We start from the raw sequence: 17023 nt of genomic DNA on the forward strand, positions 1-17023 counted from the left end.
CTTTTTCTGAGGTTAAGTGTGGAAAATTGTGGTTGGGGATAGCAATCCACTTTATTTACATGTAAAAAGTAAATAAATAATTTTTTCATAAATAAATAAATCTAAAATAGTTCAAAAATTTATGATATATATCATAACTTCATAACTAAACCCGGGATCAATAATATCCTTGACAGGTATAAACAAAGCCATATGCTCGAATCAGACCATGCTTGTCCTCTCATCCAAACATGCCGCATGAGTATCATGTCTCCACTTCTGCTGAATTGCCAAGTCCATTCATAATTCAGTACTGCATCAAGAAATAAACGAAGAAGAGAACACCAAAACCTCTTCCTTCACCTTCTGTTTTCTAAATTATACCCAATTTTGAATCAAAATCATAGATATAGCCAATGTTTCCGCAATTCGGCGCCACAGCAGGGACACTGAGCAAGGCATCCACGATCATGTTTCGTCTTGGAACAGACGCCCATTTATACGATGATCCGGAGGACGTTAACATCGCCCCCTTGCTCGATAGCAAGTTCGACTCTGAGAAATGTGAAGCTCTCAAGCGATTGCTCGCACTTATAGCTCAAGGCTTTGATGTTTCCAATTTTTTCCCTCAGGTCTTTATTTTATACTTCAATACTATTTACCTTTTGTTTGATTACTGAGGGAATGGTGAAGTTCTGAAAGATTTTACAATTTTGAAATTTCAAGTAGTCATCTGTGACATAAATTACAATGTATGTAATTTGTGTTTAATAGTTTGAATTATAATCGAGAGCTTGATGTTGTGTCAAAGATCATTTGGATTTCGAATAACTAATGATTTTTGCAATTATTTAAATGAGCTCGCTGGTGTTCAAAGTCCAGCTGTTGAAAACTAGATAGCTCCAGATTGTCTAGTGCTTTTTGTGGAACTAGAAGAAAGTATTCAAATTGATTCAGTGATCAGCTCTTTGCAATTATTATAATATGGATATGGATTAGATGATCCCATTACGATCCGGAATGTAAAAATTGAAAACATTTTCAATCTTCTCAGTTATCGGTCTACAAATATTTTACTTATAGCACGTCGAAGTTGGCTATCTTATTTGATGTGTAATAGAGTATATTGGTATAGGATTCAGGATTGAACATGGTATAGAGTTGAAAATCAGTTGGGATTGTTATTGTCAGTACCATTTGAAATTCTGCATAAATTGATGCTAATATTTCCTTAACTTATACTGATATCTACGTTCTTTCTTCCCTCTGATCAAGGGAACTACAGGTTGTTAAAAATGTGGCCTCTCCGACATTGGAAGTAAAGAAGCTGGTTTACTTGTACTTGCTGCATTATGCTGAAAAGTACGTAATGGACATTGTTTTCTGTAAAATTCCTTAGAAAGGTCATGCATTTAGCTAGAACTATTGGAATCAATGGCACAAAGAAATTGCAAATTGCAAATCTGTAAGCATGCTGTGGGATTCACAGTTTTGGCTAATTTATTGGGAGGTTCTCTCTGAATTTTGGATGTGATTTCACTGATCTATTGAATAATGCTCCAAAAGTATTGTAAACTAGGCAAATAGGAGAGAGTTCTGTTTCTGGGAAACCTACAACTGTTCGTTCTTTATTATTGTAGGGTTGGTTATGTTCAAAAGTATTGTAAACTTGGCAAATAGGAGAGAGTTCTGTTTCTGGGAAACCTACAACTGTTCGTTCTTTATTATTGTAGGGTTGGTTATGTTCAAGTTTGTCTGCATACTGACCAAGTAAAGGATTGTGCTTCAGCTACATTTTGAGGATTGATGGAAAACTTTGGTTACATTGATTCTGCTTTATCCCATTATTGAAGTCCCATTGTGTGTTTTGGAATTTCTTACTTCTACTTATGCAATTTTGAATTTTTTCTCTAGGCGTCCAAATGAAGCTTTGCTGTCAATTAATTCCTTCCAGAAGGATTTGGGAGACACAAACCCATTGGTTAGGGCTTGGGCTCTCCGTACTATGGCAGGAATTCGTCTACATGTAATAGCACCTCTTGTTTTAGTGGCTGTGGGCAAGTGTGCCAGAGACCCATCTGTTTATGTCAGAAAATGTGCAGCTAATGCTCTTCCTAAGTTACATGATTTGCGACTAGAGGAGCACTCCTCTACAATTGAAGAGGTGTAGACATAAATTGTTCATTTTTATATATGAGATAATTGCTTAAGTCTATTGGACGAGAGAATTGAAGTTGTTTTCAATAATGTTAATATGCTAGTTTCTTCTTGGAAGAGTATGCAGATATGCTTTTATTATGTCCATCTGGTGATAGTCATTTGCTATTAATGGCTAATATTGGTATTGTGCTAATATTGATTAACATCCTATTTTATGCAGATTGTTGGTGTATTGTTAAATGACTATTCCCCTGGAGTAGTTGGAGCTGCTGCCTCTGCATTTACTTCAATTTGTCCAAATAATTATTCTTTGATTGCAAGAAACTATGGAAGGCTGTGTGAGGTTCTCCCGGATGTGGAAGAGTGGGGTCAAATAGCTCTAACTGGAATCCTTTTGCGCTATTCAATTGCAAGGCATGGTCTGGTAAAAGAATCTATTATGTTCTCTTTGCATTGTAAGGAAACTTCCCAGTGTGAGATGGATGGTTCAGACGTTGAATTTTCATTGGAAAAAGATGGAACTTTTATGAGTTGGAACTATGATGCCGAGTTGGTAAGTATGATATCCAGGTGTTATATTGAAGGGCCTGATGAATATTTATCACGATCAACTTATGTCAACGATATATCCTCCAAATTTGATGGTGCAAAGTTTACATCTGCCAAAAGTAATGGTGATGTGAAGGTCCTACTCCAGTGTACGTCACCATTACTATGGAGTAATAACAGTGCAGTTGTACTAGCAGCAGCTGGTGTCCAATGGATTATGGCACCACGCGAGGATGTCAAACGAATAGTGAAACCACTTTTGTTTCTGCTGAGATCTTCTAATGCTTCAAAATATGTGGTACCTAGCTTTTTCCTCTATCTGTTATAGTTTATATATATCATGATGCTCACATATAGATGAGTTTACTAAAATATGTAATTTGCTTGCTCTCTTTTTTTTTCTTTTTTTTCTTTTTCTCTTTTAACACAAATATAAAATCATTTCAAGAAGCTAATACATGAGATATGGGTTGAAGTAGTAACAAGGGGCTTTGAATGCTAAAGTCAATGCATGTGCAAAAATAAGGTCATGTTGAGAAAAGAGAAGTAAGATTCATTTGAAAGTACTGTATAATATTAGTATTGGAGAAAAACTTCAAATATTGAAATGCTCCTTTTTGAACTTCAATGAAACCGAAAGTCTAATCTTTTTGCATCATTGTTCCAAAAACCTAACCTTTTTACAAATGTTCACAGAGTGGGTTAACTGGGAATCTCTTTATTTGGTACTCTGTATGGAAAAATATGGTTTGTTTTCCCGGGGTACATCTTTGCTTAATTATCTTGATCACCTTGTAGTGTAGTTGGTTTGAATTCCTTTAACTCCGAAGTGTTAGTTTGCTGTGATGATAGAGGTGTAGTGTGACATCATCTTCATGATAAGATTAATGTCGCAGAGTGAAATTTTCAAAAGTTGGCTAGGTATCAGTAATTTGTGATATTAAATAATATCTTATTGGTTGATTTTCCGGCATTTGAACAATTGATAAAATTTGCATGTCTATCCAATTACGAAAAAGGACTTTGACTAAATGGTTGCTTTAATTTAAGTTTTACTTGGTAATATGATACAGCAAGTATGTTTGGATCTACTTGTACAGGTTCTTTGCAACATTCAAGTGTTTGCTAGAGCAATGCCTTCCCTCTTTGCTCCATACTTCGAAGATTTCTTCATAAATTCATCAGATTCATATCAAATAAAAGCCTTGAAGCTTGAGATTCTTTGTTCTATAACAACAGAAACATCTATTTCATCTACCTTGAAAGAGTTTCAGGTACATCTCTTTCACTATTTTTTGTTTGATAGTTAACTGGGTTGGTGCCTTCTTTTTGGAAGTTTGACTCTATTGCTATTCTCTCTTAAGAAATGTTAGCGGCATACTGAAAAAAATAAATTTATTTGTTGTGTATGCATTTATGTGATGTAATTATTGTCTCACTAGGGAAATGCTAAGAAAGAAAAATTGCATCAAATGATAATAGTAGAGCTGGTCCTTTTTTCAACTAAGAAAGCATGTTAAGGGGAAATTAATATTTTGTTTATGTTTTCCAAATCACATTGATAGGATTGAGGTAGCTTTAAGGTGGGCACAAGTTTTTGCCAACTCTGGATAGTGCTGGAATAGTGGTATAGAGATTGAGGATTTGCTGCTTATGAGAAAACTTAAGCAAGAAAATTTGTTGTGTATCAGATCTAGAGAAAATTGGGACTGCCAATGATTAATATTATTAGGTTCTCAAACACATATGATCACGTATGAGATAGTAGGTGGGTCAATTGGTTCGCTTAGGAATTCATTCACACGTTGGCTTCAGATTCATTCTTATGTGACACATAATAATGTAACTCCAAGATGGAATCTCAACTCAGTACGACCTAGTCTTGACTTAATCATAATACATTAGGGGTATGGATGAATTTCCTTGATTCCATTTAATTTAGGGTTCCATCTATTGAAAGGTATGCAGATGCTGAATAATTTTATGCATCACCCAAGTCATCCTACACCTATTCTTTGCCATTTCCTTTTTTCCAAACTTTTATGCTTGAGATTTTATCTCTCTGTATTTGATGGATATGCCAAGAGCCCGATGTTACAATTTATGTTCAATATATGCCACTTTACTTTAAGAGATGTTGTCATTTTCTCTTTTTTGAAACCTGTGTATGCTTGAAATCTTACCTCTCATTTGATTGATATGCCAAGCCCAATATATGTTCAATATGAGCCACTTTACTTTAGAGAGATGTTTTCATTCTTTAAACGATCTTTCTTTGTATTTCCATGCATCCTTTCCTCCCCCCTGCTATGCTAAATATTTGGACATCTTGTTTGTCATGCCTCAGTCACATACCATTGCAACTTAAGCTATTATCTTAGGAAGTTCTCATTCAATTAGCAAGGATTTTATTAGAACGTTATGCATAGACCTCTATTCTACATTTAGTCCATCCTCCTTCCTGCAATAGAAATCCTCAATTCCCATCATCTTGTTGTAGTAACAGAGCCTAGGTACTAAAAATATGAACTTTGTTAGACCTATACAATGTCTCCATTTGCTTTGAGATAGAATAGGTGAATTTTTTTTGGTTCTAATTTATTGTTGTGTTTCAGATTTTCAAATGATGGAAAATGTTGTGAGAAGTTACAAAATTTCTACTACATTTGAAAACTGTTGAGATGGAATATGAACTGCAAAATCTTATGTTTGGATGTCAATTTTTTCTTTCAAGTCTTTCAAGTTCTTTTATGCAACTTAGAAGAAAGAAGAAAAAGTAAGAGATGTTTCACTTTTTCAAGGAGCCATTTAACCCAAATGCTTAAGGTTATAGGTAAGACTCTAAGAATAGTTTTTATTATCTCTAACACACACCCAACACACGAATTTCCTTTGGGCTTTAAGTATGTACAAGTACAAGTTCACTCTACCTTATGCTCAAGTTTAATCAATAAATGGGGGTTGTGAGGGCTTAAACTCTGGAGATGTCTAGGAGGCTTTGGTACTATGTCAAGGAACCATTTAACCCAGAAGTTTAAGCTGATAGGTAAGGCTCCAAGAATAGCTTTTATTATCTCTAACAACTTTCTATGCCACTAATCGGTTGTATGTATACTTACGACAGGTTCAAAGTTGCATAACACAAATTTCAATTTGTATATAGATCAATTTGTTCAATATACACAAAAATCATGAATGTGAGCATAGATATACATAATACTTGATAATTTCTTAAACTTTTCTTTATACGATATAATTTTAACCATAGTTGTTAAAGGAGCGTCTCTAGCGAGGCTCAAGGTCCTGCCCCTAATAAGTCCTAGGCGAGGCTCTGTTTAAAAGGCTCTCGCCTTGTGCGCCTCGCTTAGGCTTCACAGACTCTCCTCAGGCGCGCCTCTTCTGCATTTTGATTAATGATTAGTTTTTTTATTAAAAAAAGTTTTTACTGCTCTCATTAAAATAAAAGATTGATTAATCTCAACCACTTATCCTATTTGGTAAACTTAAGATCTAAGTAAAAAAGAATAAGGAGATACATAAAAATAGAAGGGAAGAGAGAGAAGAGGAGTAAGTGACGTAAAGGAGACGAGCTCCTTCTTCTTAAGTGCGGCGGAAGAAACCAGCAGAGGTTTGCTGCAATTATAGTATCTTAGTCTCCGTTGTCCGCATTTGCTGTTTTTTACATTTAAAAATTCTGTTTTTTTTTTTTATTGTTGTTGTTGTTGTTGTTGTGGTTTTGTCTTGTTTGTGTGGTTATAATTATGTTTTTTAGTTCATCATAACTTCTGCCTTAACTACTAATAGAGTATTAGTGACATTAGTATCAAATATTGATTGTATCTTTTTTTTTTCCATTTTCTGCGCCTTCTGTTCATCAGGCGCTCGCTTGAGCCTTGCGTCGAGGCTCTAGGACCCCCTAGCGGTTGTGCTTTCACCAACTATGATTTTGACATGATTTATGAAATAATTCCTTTCTTTTTTATTTATAATGTGGCATTTATAAGTGTGATTATCAATTTATTTTTAGGATTATATTAGAGATCCAGACAGGAAATTTGCTGCTGATACTGTTTCTGCAATCGGTTTATGTGCTCAACGTCTTCCAGGAATTGCTGATACATGCTTGGAAGGGCTGTTGGCTTTGACTAGACAAGGTCTGTGTTCAGTTACTTAATTGAATTTCTTAATCAAGGGAAATACCATTCTTGTTCCTGAAGTAACATTTGTTGTTGCAGAATTTTTTACCAGTGACTTTGCATCCATTGATGGAGAAGCAGGCATTTTAATTCAAGCAATAACATCAATTAAGTCAATTATAATGCAGGATCCATGTATCCATGAGAAGGTATGTGTTTGTTTTGTTCTGTTTATGGTTTTATTCTGGTTTATAAGTGATCTCATTGGCTAGTTTTAGAGTCAAACAACCATTTTACAAGTATGAGACAATGCATTAATTGTACCTGAAGTGAGTTTTAACCTAGGAAGCACCAGCACTTCTAGGAGGTTAATGAACGAGTGTCGGACACTTGGGACATGCACTCGTCACTCCAAAATAAGTGTCCCCTCTTTTTTTTTCCTTTTAATGTGGGGACACGGCTTCCGAGTTAATTAAGTAGAATATATGGGTTTTTTAAATAATTTTACGAAAAAATAGGGGTTGATATATAAAATAAAATAAAACCCTAAAAAAAAAAAGAAATCAAAATCCAAAGAAAAGAATATAGCAGCAACCGCCCCTTTTTTGGTAGTTTAAATAGTTTGAAGTATTAAATGTTTCTTTTTAATAAATTAATGACTTATTATGGATGTTATTTATAGTTTATAATGACTTATGAATGTTTATATATATATATGGCGTGTCCCTGCTGTACCTGTCCCATATTTTTTTTATATATCATTTCTCGCACCTAGAGGGCGAGCCTTGGTGCAACGGTAAACGTTGTTGTCGTGTGACCAAGAGGTCACGGGTTCGAGTCTTAGGAGCGGCCTCTTGCCAAATAAATTGGTAGGGGAAGGCTTGCTCCCAGTACACCCTTGTGGTGGGACCCCTGCCCGGACCCTCGCTCAGCGGGGACGCGTAGTGCACCGGGCCGCCCTATCATTTCTCGCACCTACATCCGTACCCGTGTCGGTGCTTCCTAGTTTTAACCTTTTTCTGCTTGGGTGGAAATGGAGATTGCTTTTACACTGATGCCAGGACCACATTTCTACTGCACTTGTAGATGGATCTTAATCTGAATCAGGTTATGATTGAGCTGGAATTTGGAGCTGTGTCAGAATACTTATCAAATAGCTGTAAATATTCCCAATTATTTAGGCAAAATTCAATTTTGGTTGACCAAAGCCCATTACAGTTTCAGAAGTGTACACCATCGGCCAAATGAAATTCAGAATGAAAATTCCCTTACTATTTTATAGATTTGTTTAATGTGTTCAACAACAAGATATTTGGTAATTAAATGCTTTATTGAAGCCGTTGTCTTGAAGAATAGCTTAGGGAGGCATAAACTGTTTAAAATCTGTGATAGCAAGGACCCTGTTATAAACATGGACAAGAATTATAAAATGAGTTTTATTGACAATGATTTCCCTGATCTGAGTTGAATTTTTTAGATACAAGAGCACAAACAGTGTCACTCCATTTCTCTATTTTTTCATGCTTTGGTTTGCATACAATATGACTTATTTTTGTTTTCCAAAGGTTGTAATTCAGCTGGTTCGTAGTTTGGATTCAATCAAGGTACCTGCAGCCCGTGCAGTAATAATTTGGATGATAGGAGAGTACAACAAATTAGGGGAGATCATACCAAGGATGTTAACCACTGTACTTAAGTATCTTGCTTGGAGCTTTTCTTCAGAAGCATTAGAAACAAAGCTACAGATTCTTAACACAACTGTTAAGGTATGCCAAAACATTGATCTTGATCTTCTCTTTGAATTTTTATAAATTTGTGTCGTAAGAATGCACAAGGCTACCATTTCATGTATTTTATAAACTTGTGAAATATAGTATATGTGAAGAAAAATCTGGATATTCCCCTTTTCTGAATGTTCTTTATGCTTTTTGTAACCTTAATGTTACAAAAAATTACTTTACTGTCTAAATTCGATGCTATAGGAATAAAATGTGCCTTGTATTCTTCATGTGCAGGTGCTATTAGGTGCAGATAATGAAGATCTTTTGACTTTAAAAACATTAGGAGGCTACGTACTTGAACTTGCTGAATTTGATTTGAACTATGATGTTCGTGACAGAGCTCGCCTTCTTAAGAAACTTCTTTCTTCCAAATTAGGATCTCAAGAAGTTCAAAATGATACGAGTTCTCCACCTCAAAAGGAGGACATACTGCATGTTCTTGCAGAGCATGTTTTCAAGGGGCAAAGAAAACAATTGTCTTCTGAACCTCCTAATTATCGAATCTATCTACCTGGATCTCTTTCTCAGATTGTCCTTCATGCAGCTCCTGGATATGAACCTCTCCCAAAACCTTGCACTATACTTGATGACGAACTTAGCCAGCTCTCAAACACTGTCCATGAGACTGATAGGTTGGAGGAGGAAATATATGGTTCTGGTACATTATCAGGATCATCAGATCAGGAAATTGAATCCGATTATAGCTCAGGACGTTCTATTACTGAATCTAGTGGCAATGGTCGTACTTACAGTGATGAGGCTAGTTCTGCAAGTGAGAAAGGAAATACTGCTGATTCATTGATTCAGGTATCAGATGTTGTGGATGCCCATACGGAGCAGACTGGTGGTCCTCAGCATGCCTCTACTGATTTGGGGGAACTCATGTCCAAGAGAGCTCTGGAATCATGGTTGGACGAGCATCCTCATATTTCAAACCCAAGTACATCAGAAGATAATCAAGTTCGTAGATCTTCTGCTAGAATTTCCATTAGGGATATTGGAAGCCGAGTTGAACCTAAAAGCTATGGACTCTTGGATCCTGCAAATGGAAGTGGCTTGAAGGTGGATTATTCATTTTCTTCTGATGTTTCAAACATATCACCTCTACTTATATGTATAGACGTTTCCTTTGAGAATTGTTCCACGCAGACCATTTCAGAACTAAATTTGGTGGATGAGGAATCTAACAAAGCTTCAGATTCTACTGAGAGGTGACTTTCTTTTGGTCTGTTGTGTGCAATTTTATTTCTATCCGTTTTTTGAATGGTCAAGGTATTTAACTGTGAGGTGCGTCACGTACGTACTGGTCAAATTAATATTGATCATTTCAACTTATTATATATCCTATATTCCTATTAACTTCTCAATGTATTTTTTTAATCCATTTTTGCACCCTAATGTACATAAATGCATGCACACGCACCTAAATCAGTCTACAACTTCACTGTTAAGAAGTCATCTGTTGAAAAGTTTGATCCTCTTTTCAGAAGAATGGTTTGCTGCACGTTAGAGTATCAGCCAGATAATGTTGGTGAAAACTGGAAATAGATTTCTTTTCTGCTGTATTACTCTAATTTACCATGTTCTATGTCAGGTGACTAGGTTCCAATGCATGTCATGATTGTTTTTGACCTGGCGCCCCTATGTTTTTGCGTCATAAGCTAACCTTGTCTTATAGAGTGCCTTGTCACACCTATTAATATTCATTGATGTGTTTCAGTGAGGAAACTTGGATAAGTAATTTTATATTTCTGCTGGGTGTTGGCAATTTATTGTTTATTTCTTTGTATTAGATGGTACCTTAATAGCTTATTCAGTTGTCTGCTAAGATTTTTGGGGTGAGAACCTAGATCACTCCTTGTTTTCTTGAATGTCCTTAATTCTTGCATATTTTTTATATACTTTTTATTGCTGTCGATTGAGCTTCTTGTTCTACATAAGCATCTCTCTTTATTAGATTTACATCTGTTTTCTGTAGACAGTTTTTTCAAGAAAAAGTGCAGACAAAAAAATCTCGTAGTTTAGTTCTTTCGCGAAGTGGCGAATGTGGTTTTAAATCTCGCAGAAGGCAGAAGAACTCTTAACAGATGACTCATGACCACATTTCCCCCTCACACAAAAAGAACATTCCCCTTTTAGCAAAATTGAGAAATGATGTGTTTCTTTTTTGTACTTATCCCTATTTTTTATCTGTCATTCATTGTTGTCTTATATGATCTCCTTGATTGTCCTTGATGTTGAGGAGACTATTAAATCTATACGGCCTTAGGAATCCTATTAATTACTAATTTTATCCACTTGTTTATATTTGACAATGCAGCTCCTTGACATCTCATAATGACATTCCAGTACTGGTTCCTATGGAAGAGATCACATCTTTGGGGCCTGGTCAGACGACAAAAAGGATTATCCATGTTCACTTTCCCCATCATTTACTGCCCCTGAAGCTAGCTTTATATTGCAATGGCAAGAAGATTCCTATTAAGTTGCGGCCTGATATCGGATATTTTGTGAAACCAGTTCCAATGGACATTGAAGTCTTCAAAGATAAGGAGTCTCGTCTCCGTGGAATGTTTGAGTATACGAGAAGGTACTTCATGTTTGAAACTATGAGTCCCTTATTTATTTCCTAAGGATTTCCTAATGGCAAGAAATCTCAATTTATTCAGCAAACATGCATTTATATTACTTCTCATATATGTTAGTAATTGATATGTTAGTTCAGAATATGCCACTGGATCCTTGGAAAATGGATGCAAATCTTCCAGGAAACTGGAGTGCCACTTTAATTTTGGTTCCCTTCAATGGCTAAATTGATGCTATTTTAGTTGTAGATCAGGAATTCTTAAAGATACTTATTTTTTTCGAAGAAAATAACTACTTTGGTGGTTCGTTCATGTGATCTTGTCCAGTTACTTTCTGCTGTTGGTATATTTTAAGCTAATCTTTTGCGTTGTACTGTAAAGCATAAAACTATTAGTTCTGTCTCTCTTTTGGGAAAAGGATACGCTGTATTTTGTTCAGTCAAAATTGGAAGGTTTCATGAGCTTAGGATTTACTTTTCCTGATATTGTGTTGTAAGATATTTAGCCTTGAAAAAACATATAGTAACTAAATAAAAACATTGGAAACTGTTTATAGCAAACTTCATAAATGCGGATTGACTGTGTTGGATGACACTTGTATGTGAAGATAAACACTATTTAATTTCCATTTGATCCACTATTGCAATTAAAAACAAGTTCATATCTCAGCATAAAATGAAATGAGATTCTTTATTCTTTAATTGAATGATGTTAGATTTTATTTATGTTTTTCTTTGACCTATTTGTCATCTTTCTCTTGTTTGATCTACATTTGTTGTCCTGATCTGGTTGTTCTGTAAAACAGTTGCACCTTCCTTGACCACATTGCGGAGCTGAATAAAGACCAGGGCGACATGTTAATGAAGGACAAATATCTCTTAGTTTGCAAGAGCCTTGCTGTAAAGATGCTTAGCAATGCAAATCTTTTTCTTGTATCTATTGACATGCCAATTACTGCCAAACTTGATGATGCCTCTGGTTTATGCGTACGGTTCACCTGTGAAATTCTGAGCAATTCAATTCCTTGCTTAATTACTGTTACTGCTGATGGTAAGTGCACTGAACCATTGAATGTATCTATAAAAGTCAACTGTGAAGAGACTGTATTTGGCTTAAATATGTTGAATAGGATTGTGAATTTCCTTAGTTGATCCCTATTTACCCTGCCTGTGTTTGTTTATTGTGATAAATTAGTTGGACTCGTGGATATTGAGTTCCAAGAAAAGTAGTTAATTACCATGGTTTGTTCTTTGATACTGGAGTGTTGAACAGTAATTACATTTTTTTAATTCTTTTTGGTTATTCTGAGTACTCAAATGTTCTTCTTCCAATATATTAATTTTATGGAATGATTTTAATTTGAAATTATACAGTAGTCTGAAGTTTCCTGGAACATCTAATTTGGCCTTACCATGAATATCTAATTCATTTTATTCTTAAGATTGCTGGCATTTTTTCTGAAATTTTATGCATAACGATTGTTTTCTGTTATATTTGACTCTTCCTCCCTCTGTCCGTTCTCTCTCTCTTTCTTCATCCTAATCTCAATTTTTTTTACCAGCGCTGGATTGAATTTGGTTTATTAATTTCAGTGAGAAACCTGGTGAATTTCCAGGGCACATCTAACTTTGATGCTACTGTAACTTCACTTCTTAATTTTTTGGGACTACTCTAAATATTCATATCTTCTTCTTCTACTGTCTTGTTGCATCAAGTATATATCAGGTCTTGCTTTTTTTTTTTCTATTAAGTTTATTCTCGCTTTGCTGATCTGATATTTAAATTTTATTTATTTTTGTCTTCCTGTGGAAAGCATTATTAACATTAGATTCTTTTTTCTTGTCCTTTCTTAGTAGCATCTGAATATGGTAATTGAATTGTATAAGTGAAATGTTTGCCATTTGCTTTGAATTCGTCTTCCTTTCAGGCTATGGCATTAAAATTTCAAAAAAGAAACATCATCACTAGTAATGCTGGTGAAAGTCCTTGATCCGAATGGATAAAAGTTCAAACTACGATAATTGGGTCGAATCTCCCAAAAGTTAGGATTTTTTTGGTCATTTGACCATTGTTTAATGTAGCAATGCATGTATATATACATATAGTTTGGTTTATTTCAATGTCAGAGAATGCACAAGTTATATTATCCTCATAGCAACTTCACGACTTGCATGAATTATAATGTTTGGTTGTCAAACGTAAGTCAGAAACATTATGCAAGAGTAAAGAGCTCACTCTATCACGTTGTACAACTTCTACCCTTAATCTTTGTCCTTGTGATAAGTTGCTTATATCAAATATGCATTATTTATGCTACAATTCTTTCTTCTTCATGTTACTTCTTTCTTATTAGAGGGGTAACAGGTAGCGGAACTCAGATTCATATGGATGAATTTCCACCATTTTCATTGAAGGATACTTTGTTTCTCCACTTAAGAACTCCATCATCAATCTTTTTAGTGACCCAGAGCGTGGCAATTGGCTGTAAATCCATTCTAGTAGTGATTCCATGCCATCTGCAAAATCTTGCATGTGCCATTGCAAAAGCTTCGGAATCACTATCTTTTTCTTACTTGTAATCCCTACTGATGCTTCCAGATACTCTATTTTTGCTCTCCCTAATTCGTTTACTACTTCTTCTGGTGTATAGACCCTTAGCTGCATAAGAATTTTCTTTGTTAGACGTATCCACTTTTACAGTTAGTCCTGTAGATGCCATATACTTACTGCTGGAGAGGACCAAGTGCCCCTACAAAGAGCAAAGGTGACATTCGGTTCTGGATATCCAAGACCATAAACATGCCGAAGTAGCATCTCCTTCTCATCTGGGGACCCCTTGAAAATAAAATCATCATCTTATCAAGCTACATAGAAAAAAAAGCTGAAGATGTTGAGATTTTAAGCCATCACTCTGTTTGAGTTGAGATGGTTTTCATGGAATTATTTGAGGTATCATGAAACTACCTTTTATTACTTCTTGTTGAATGGTTATATATAGGATCTATTCAGCCAAGGTGTTTGTTGAAAACATATTAGATATCTATTTGACTTACATGTTTTGTTTCACAGGGATGCCGGAGAATAAAATGCTCGATAGCCAAAGCATTAAGCACTATCCCACCCACATTTATTGTTGCCTGCGTTAAAACAGCCAGAGTAAATCATTAATAATTTAATTTCTTGTTCATGCCAAATGTTGGTGCCTTTGATTACTTCTCCTTGACTTGACAAATGCTACCACTTTAAGCTGATTACATGCCTCACATACCTTGTTCATTATCGCCAACAGTTTCTCCTGCGAGGAAGGTAGCCCGTGTTCTAGAAATGCCTGAAATTTCAGGAGAAAACATTATATGTGCATTCTTAACATACATTTGACACCTGATTTGCTTGATGTAGCTTGAGATGTCTTACTGTACATGCATTATGCTGGCATTGTAGATATTAATCCAAAATGCTAGCTTCTGCTTGTAGGTCAACAATCTTAGGTCAACATTACCCAATTTACGCATTAGAACCCTGCAAAAAATTGAAGCAGAAAAGAAAACGTAAAAACTCGAATAATATTCAAATGTTGGTTGTGCTCTTAGGATAGCTATATGCAACCTCAGTATTCCAGTGAATGGTAAACACTCTGAAATACGGTTGAGATCTATTGAGTTCCTTGTTATCTGGATGAGGTTCTTGTACGGTCCAACGTCTCTGATAGTGCTGTCTAAATCCGGGATAATGCCGTAGGGATCAAGGTTTGATATATTGTTGTTGGAACTAAAGATGGGAGCTTTAGAGTTGAATTTTGTATTCATGCAGGAAAGGGTAAGCTTTGGGACCAGGAATGATTCTCCTCTGTCCTGTGGTGCCTGGTTTAGATCGAGAAATACGCCTATTAGGCATTTTATAAGTTCTTCTGAGAGTTCATTTGGCTTCTCACTCCTTATTTCTTTATATATAATGTCTTCTCTTTGCATACTTACTCTTCTTGACTTGTCATCACCTGTGCACAATAAAACCAATAAGAACTAACATATTAGCTGCTATGTTTTGCTTCATTGTTTCTTATTAGATCATGATTTTGTTGATTGTAGAGAGAGGTTGAGCTGTGGTATTTATAATGAAAGTTAATTTAGGGAAAATAAAATTTTCTTTGATGTAATTAATTTATTGCCCCCTCAGCTTTGCATATTACACTAGTCTATCATTTTGTTTAAAAAAAGTACATAATAGTCGCTAACTTTTTCAAAATCAACTACTTAATCCATTCGTCCAGAATTCTAGTAGTCAAAAGTTAAATTTTATACAAAATGACAAGTTTATTAAATAGTATGAAACATTAAAATAACTTGTGATAGATGAGTTAACTTATAATTTATATAAACTTTAACTTTTGACTAACAGAACTATGGATGAAAAGACACTTGATTTTGAAAAAGTTAGGGACTCTATAAAGGGCGGCCTGGTGCAGTACGCGTCCCCGCTAAGCAAGGGTCCGGGAAGGGGTCCCACCACAAGATAATGTACTATTTTGAAATAGGACTGATTAGCATAATATTAAAAAAAAAAAAAAACTCAGGCACCAATAAATTATTTACCCATGAATTATATGTGAAAATTCTTATTTTTTAGACCTTTTTTTCTTCTTCTATTTATTGCTTTATGGTTCTCGTGAATGCTTAATTGTTTTCTTCTCATGCTACTATTTTAGACTTTGCTATGTGCATAAATTATAGAATGATATATACACTTTATAAAGTGGATTTTTCTTCCATCACATTCTGATATCAATAAATGCTTGCTCTCTTTTACTACAACTCTTGTTTTTTAGGCACAAATGTTACTCGAGAAGGAAAATGAAATGGAGAAATTATAATTATACATAGTTTTGTGTTTCTGTTATTGACATCTTTAGACAATCTTTTGATGGAGAGAACATAGTCTTACTGGTAGAACCGGTGGACATTCTTTCTGCAGAACCTCTTCTGAACTTAATTTTCTCTTTTCTCCACTCTTGGTAATGTTCTGATTTAGATAGCTGATAGAGATCATCATCAAGCACTGATCGGCTCCGACCTCGGGTCGACGGAAGCTGCCTCAGTTTCCTCTGCTGCTTCTTTTGCATTTTCCATTTATCAGTCAGTTTCCTTTCCTGATACAAACTTAGTTTCAGCTCTTCAACTTTTCTCTCTAGCCACATGATCTCCTCCTCCACCATTGTTAGTTCTGCAATAAGCTCCTGAATCTAATCACACACTGTTAGAAAAGACTAGAAAGTATATTGTATTATATTATATTATTATCTACTTAATTGCTCTTACTTGAGGGGGAAGAGATGGATGAGTTGAAACAGAACCACCATGAAGTGCAGAATGCAAAACCTTGTTAATAGCTTGTTCTTCTTCCAATACGGATTTCAAGCTCTCGACCTCGTCTTCGAGGACGAGTCGTTTCTGCTTCTGGTCGTTTTGTTGCATCAGGTAATCTTCAAATTTCATTGTTGAAACAGTAGGGAAAGTCAAGTGCATTATATGAAGTGGAGAGGGAAGATGAGAGTTTTAAAAAAATAGAGGGAGAGTTGACTTGGAGGATCGTGGATGCCATTAAAGGGTATAGTTAGATAGGATAAAAAGGAATTTTGAAATGGTAGTTGAGAGAAGAATTGCTGAGGGAGAAAAGTAAAAAAAAGGTGCGGTGGAAAGAAGGATTTAGGGTGTGATTATATTAGTGATGGACATGGGAAAGCTATGAACTTACTTTTGTTACTGCTTAAAACATTAAATTTTTCTAGTAGAGGTAGTAGGAGACGTGAAGCTCATGAACAGCTTCAAACTTGCAAAAT

At 35.3% G+C, this 17023-nt stretch overlaps 2 protein-coding genes across 3 annotated transcripts; one reads left to right on the plus strand and one right to left on the minus strand.

Annotated features, from left to right (window-relative positions):
* Positions 1-207: 207 nt before the first annotated feature.
* On the plus strand, positions 208-12501 carry LOC136226052 (AP3-complex subunit beta-A). Of its 2 annotated transcripts, none has more exons than XM_066014339.1 (11): positions 208-611; positions 1265-1341; positions 1894-2143; positions 2360-2986; positions 3789-3962; positions 6716-6842; positions 6924-7033; positions 8390-8590; positions 8840-9816; positions 10926-11195; positions 11996-12501. In XM_066014339.1, exons 1-11 carry the CDS (start codon positions 396-398, stop codon positions 12339-12341), a joined length of 3375 nt encoding a protein of 1124 aa, XP_065870411.1. In that variant the 5' UTR covers positions 208-395; the 3' UTR covers positions 12342-12501. The 2 variants fall into 2 exon arrangements, with proteins under 2 accessions (XP_065870411.1, XP_065870412.1); XM_066014340.1 differs by having other exon boundaries at positions 439-611; positions 1255-1341.
* Positions 12502-13320: 819 nt separating this feature from the next.
* On the minus strand, positions 13321-16679 carry LOC136226053 (uncharacterized). The gene is made up of 8 exons (XM_066014342.1): positions 16503-16679; positions 16129-16426; positions 14797-15184; positions 14610-14709; positions 14459-14518; positions 14244-14327; positions 13918-14025; positions 13321-13848 (listed from the first exon to the last, which is right to left on the minus strand). Exons 1-8 carry the CDS (start codon positions 16677-16679, stop codon positions 13540-13542), a joined length of 1524 nt encoding a protein of 507 aa, XP_065870414.1. The 3' UTR covers positions 13321-13539.
* Between the last annotated feature and the right edge of the window lie 344 nt (positions 16680-17023).

The sequence above is a fragment of the Euphorbia lathyris genome, chromosome 4 (assembly GCF_963576675.1).
Source record: "Euphorbia lathyris chromosome 4, ddEupLath1.1, whole genome shotgun sequence".
In the NCBI taxonomy this organism is placed as follows: domain Eukaryota; kingdom Viridiplantae; phylum Streptophyta; class Magnoliopsida; order Malpighiales; family Euphorbiaceae; genus Euphorbia; species Euphorbia lathyris.

Coding starts and splice junctions, on each gene's coding strand:
- LOC136226053 (XM_066014342.1), bottom strand. CDS start 16,679: ATGAAATTTGAAGATTACCTGATGCAACAAAACGACCAGAAGCAGAAA. Junction 14,710..14,796: donor CCATTCACTGGAATACTGAG/GTTGCATATAGC, acceptor AATTTTTTGCAG/GGTTCTAATGCGTAAATTGG. Junction 14,026..14,243: donor ATCCCTGTGAAACAAAACAT/GTAAGTCAAATA, acceptor TTTATTTTCAAG/GGGTCCCCAGATGAGAAGGA.
- LOC136226052 (XM_066014339.1), top strand. CDS start 396: ATGTTTCCGCAATTCGGCGCCACAGCAGGGACACTGAGCAAGGCATCC. Junction 8,591..8,839: donor TTCTTAACACAACTGTTAAG/GTATGCCAAAAC, acceptor CTTCATGTGCAG/GTGCTATTAGGTGCAGATAA. Junction 9,817..10,925: donor GCTTCAGATTCTACTGAGAG/GTGACTTTCTTT, acceptor TTGACAATGCAG/CTCCTTGACATCTCATAATG.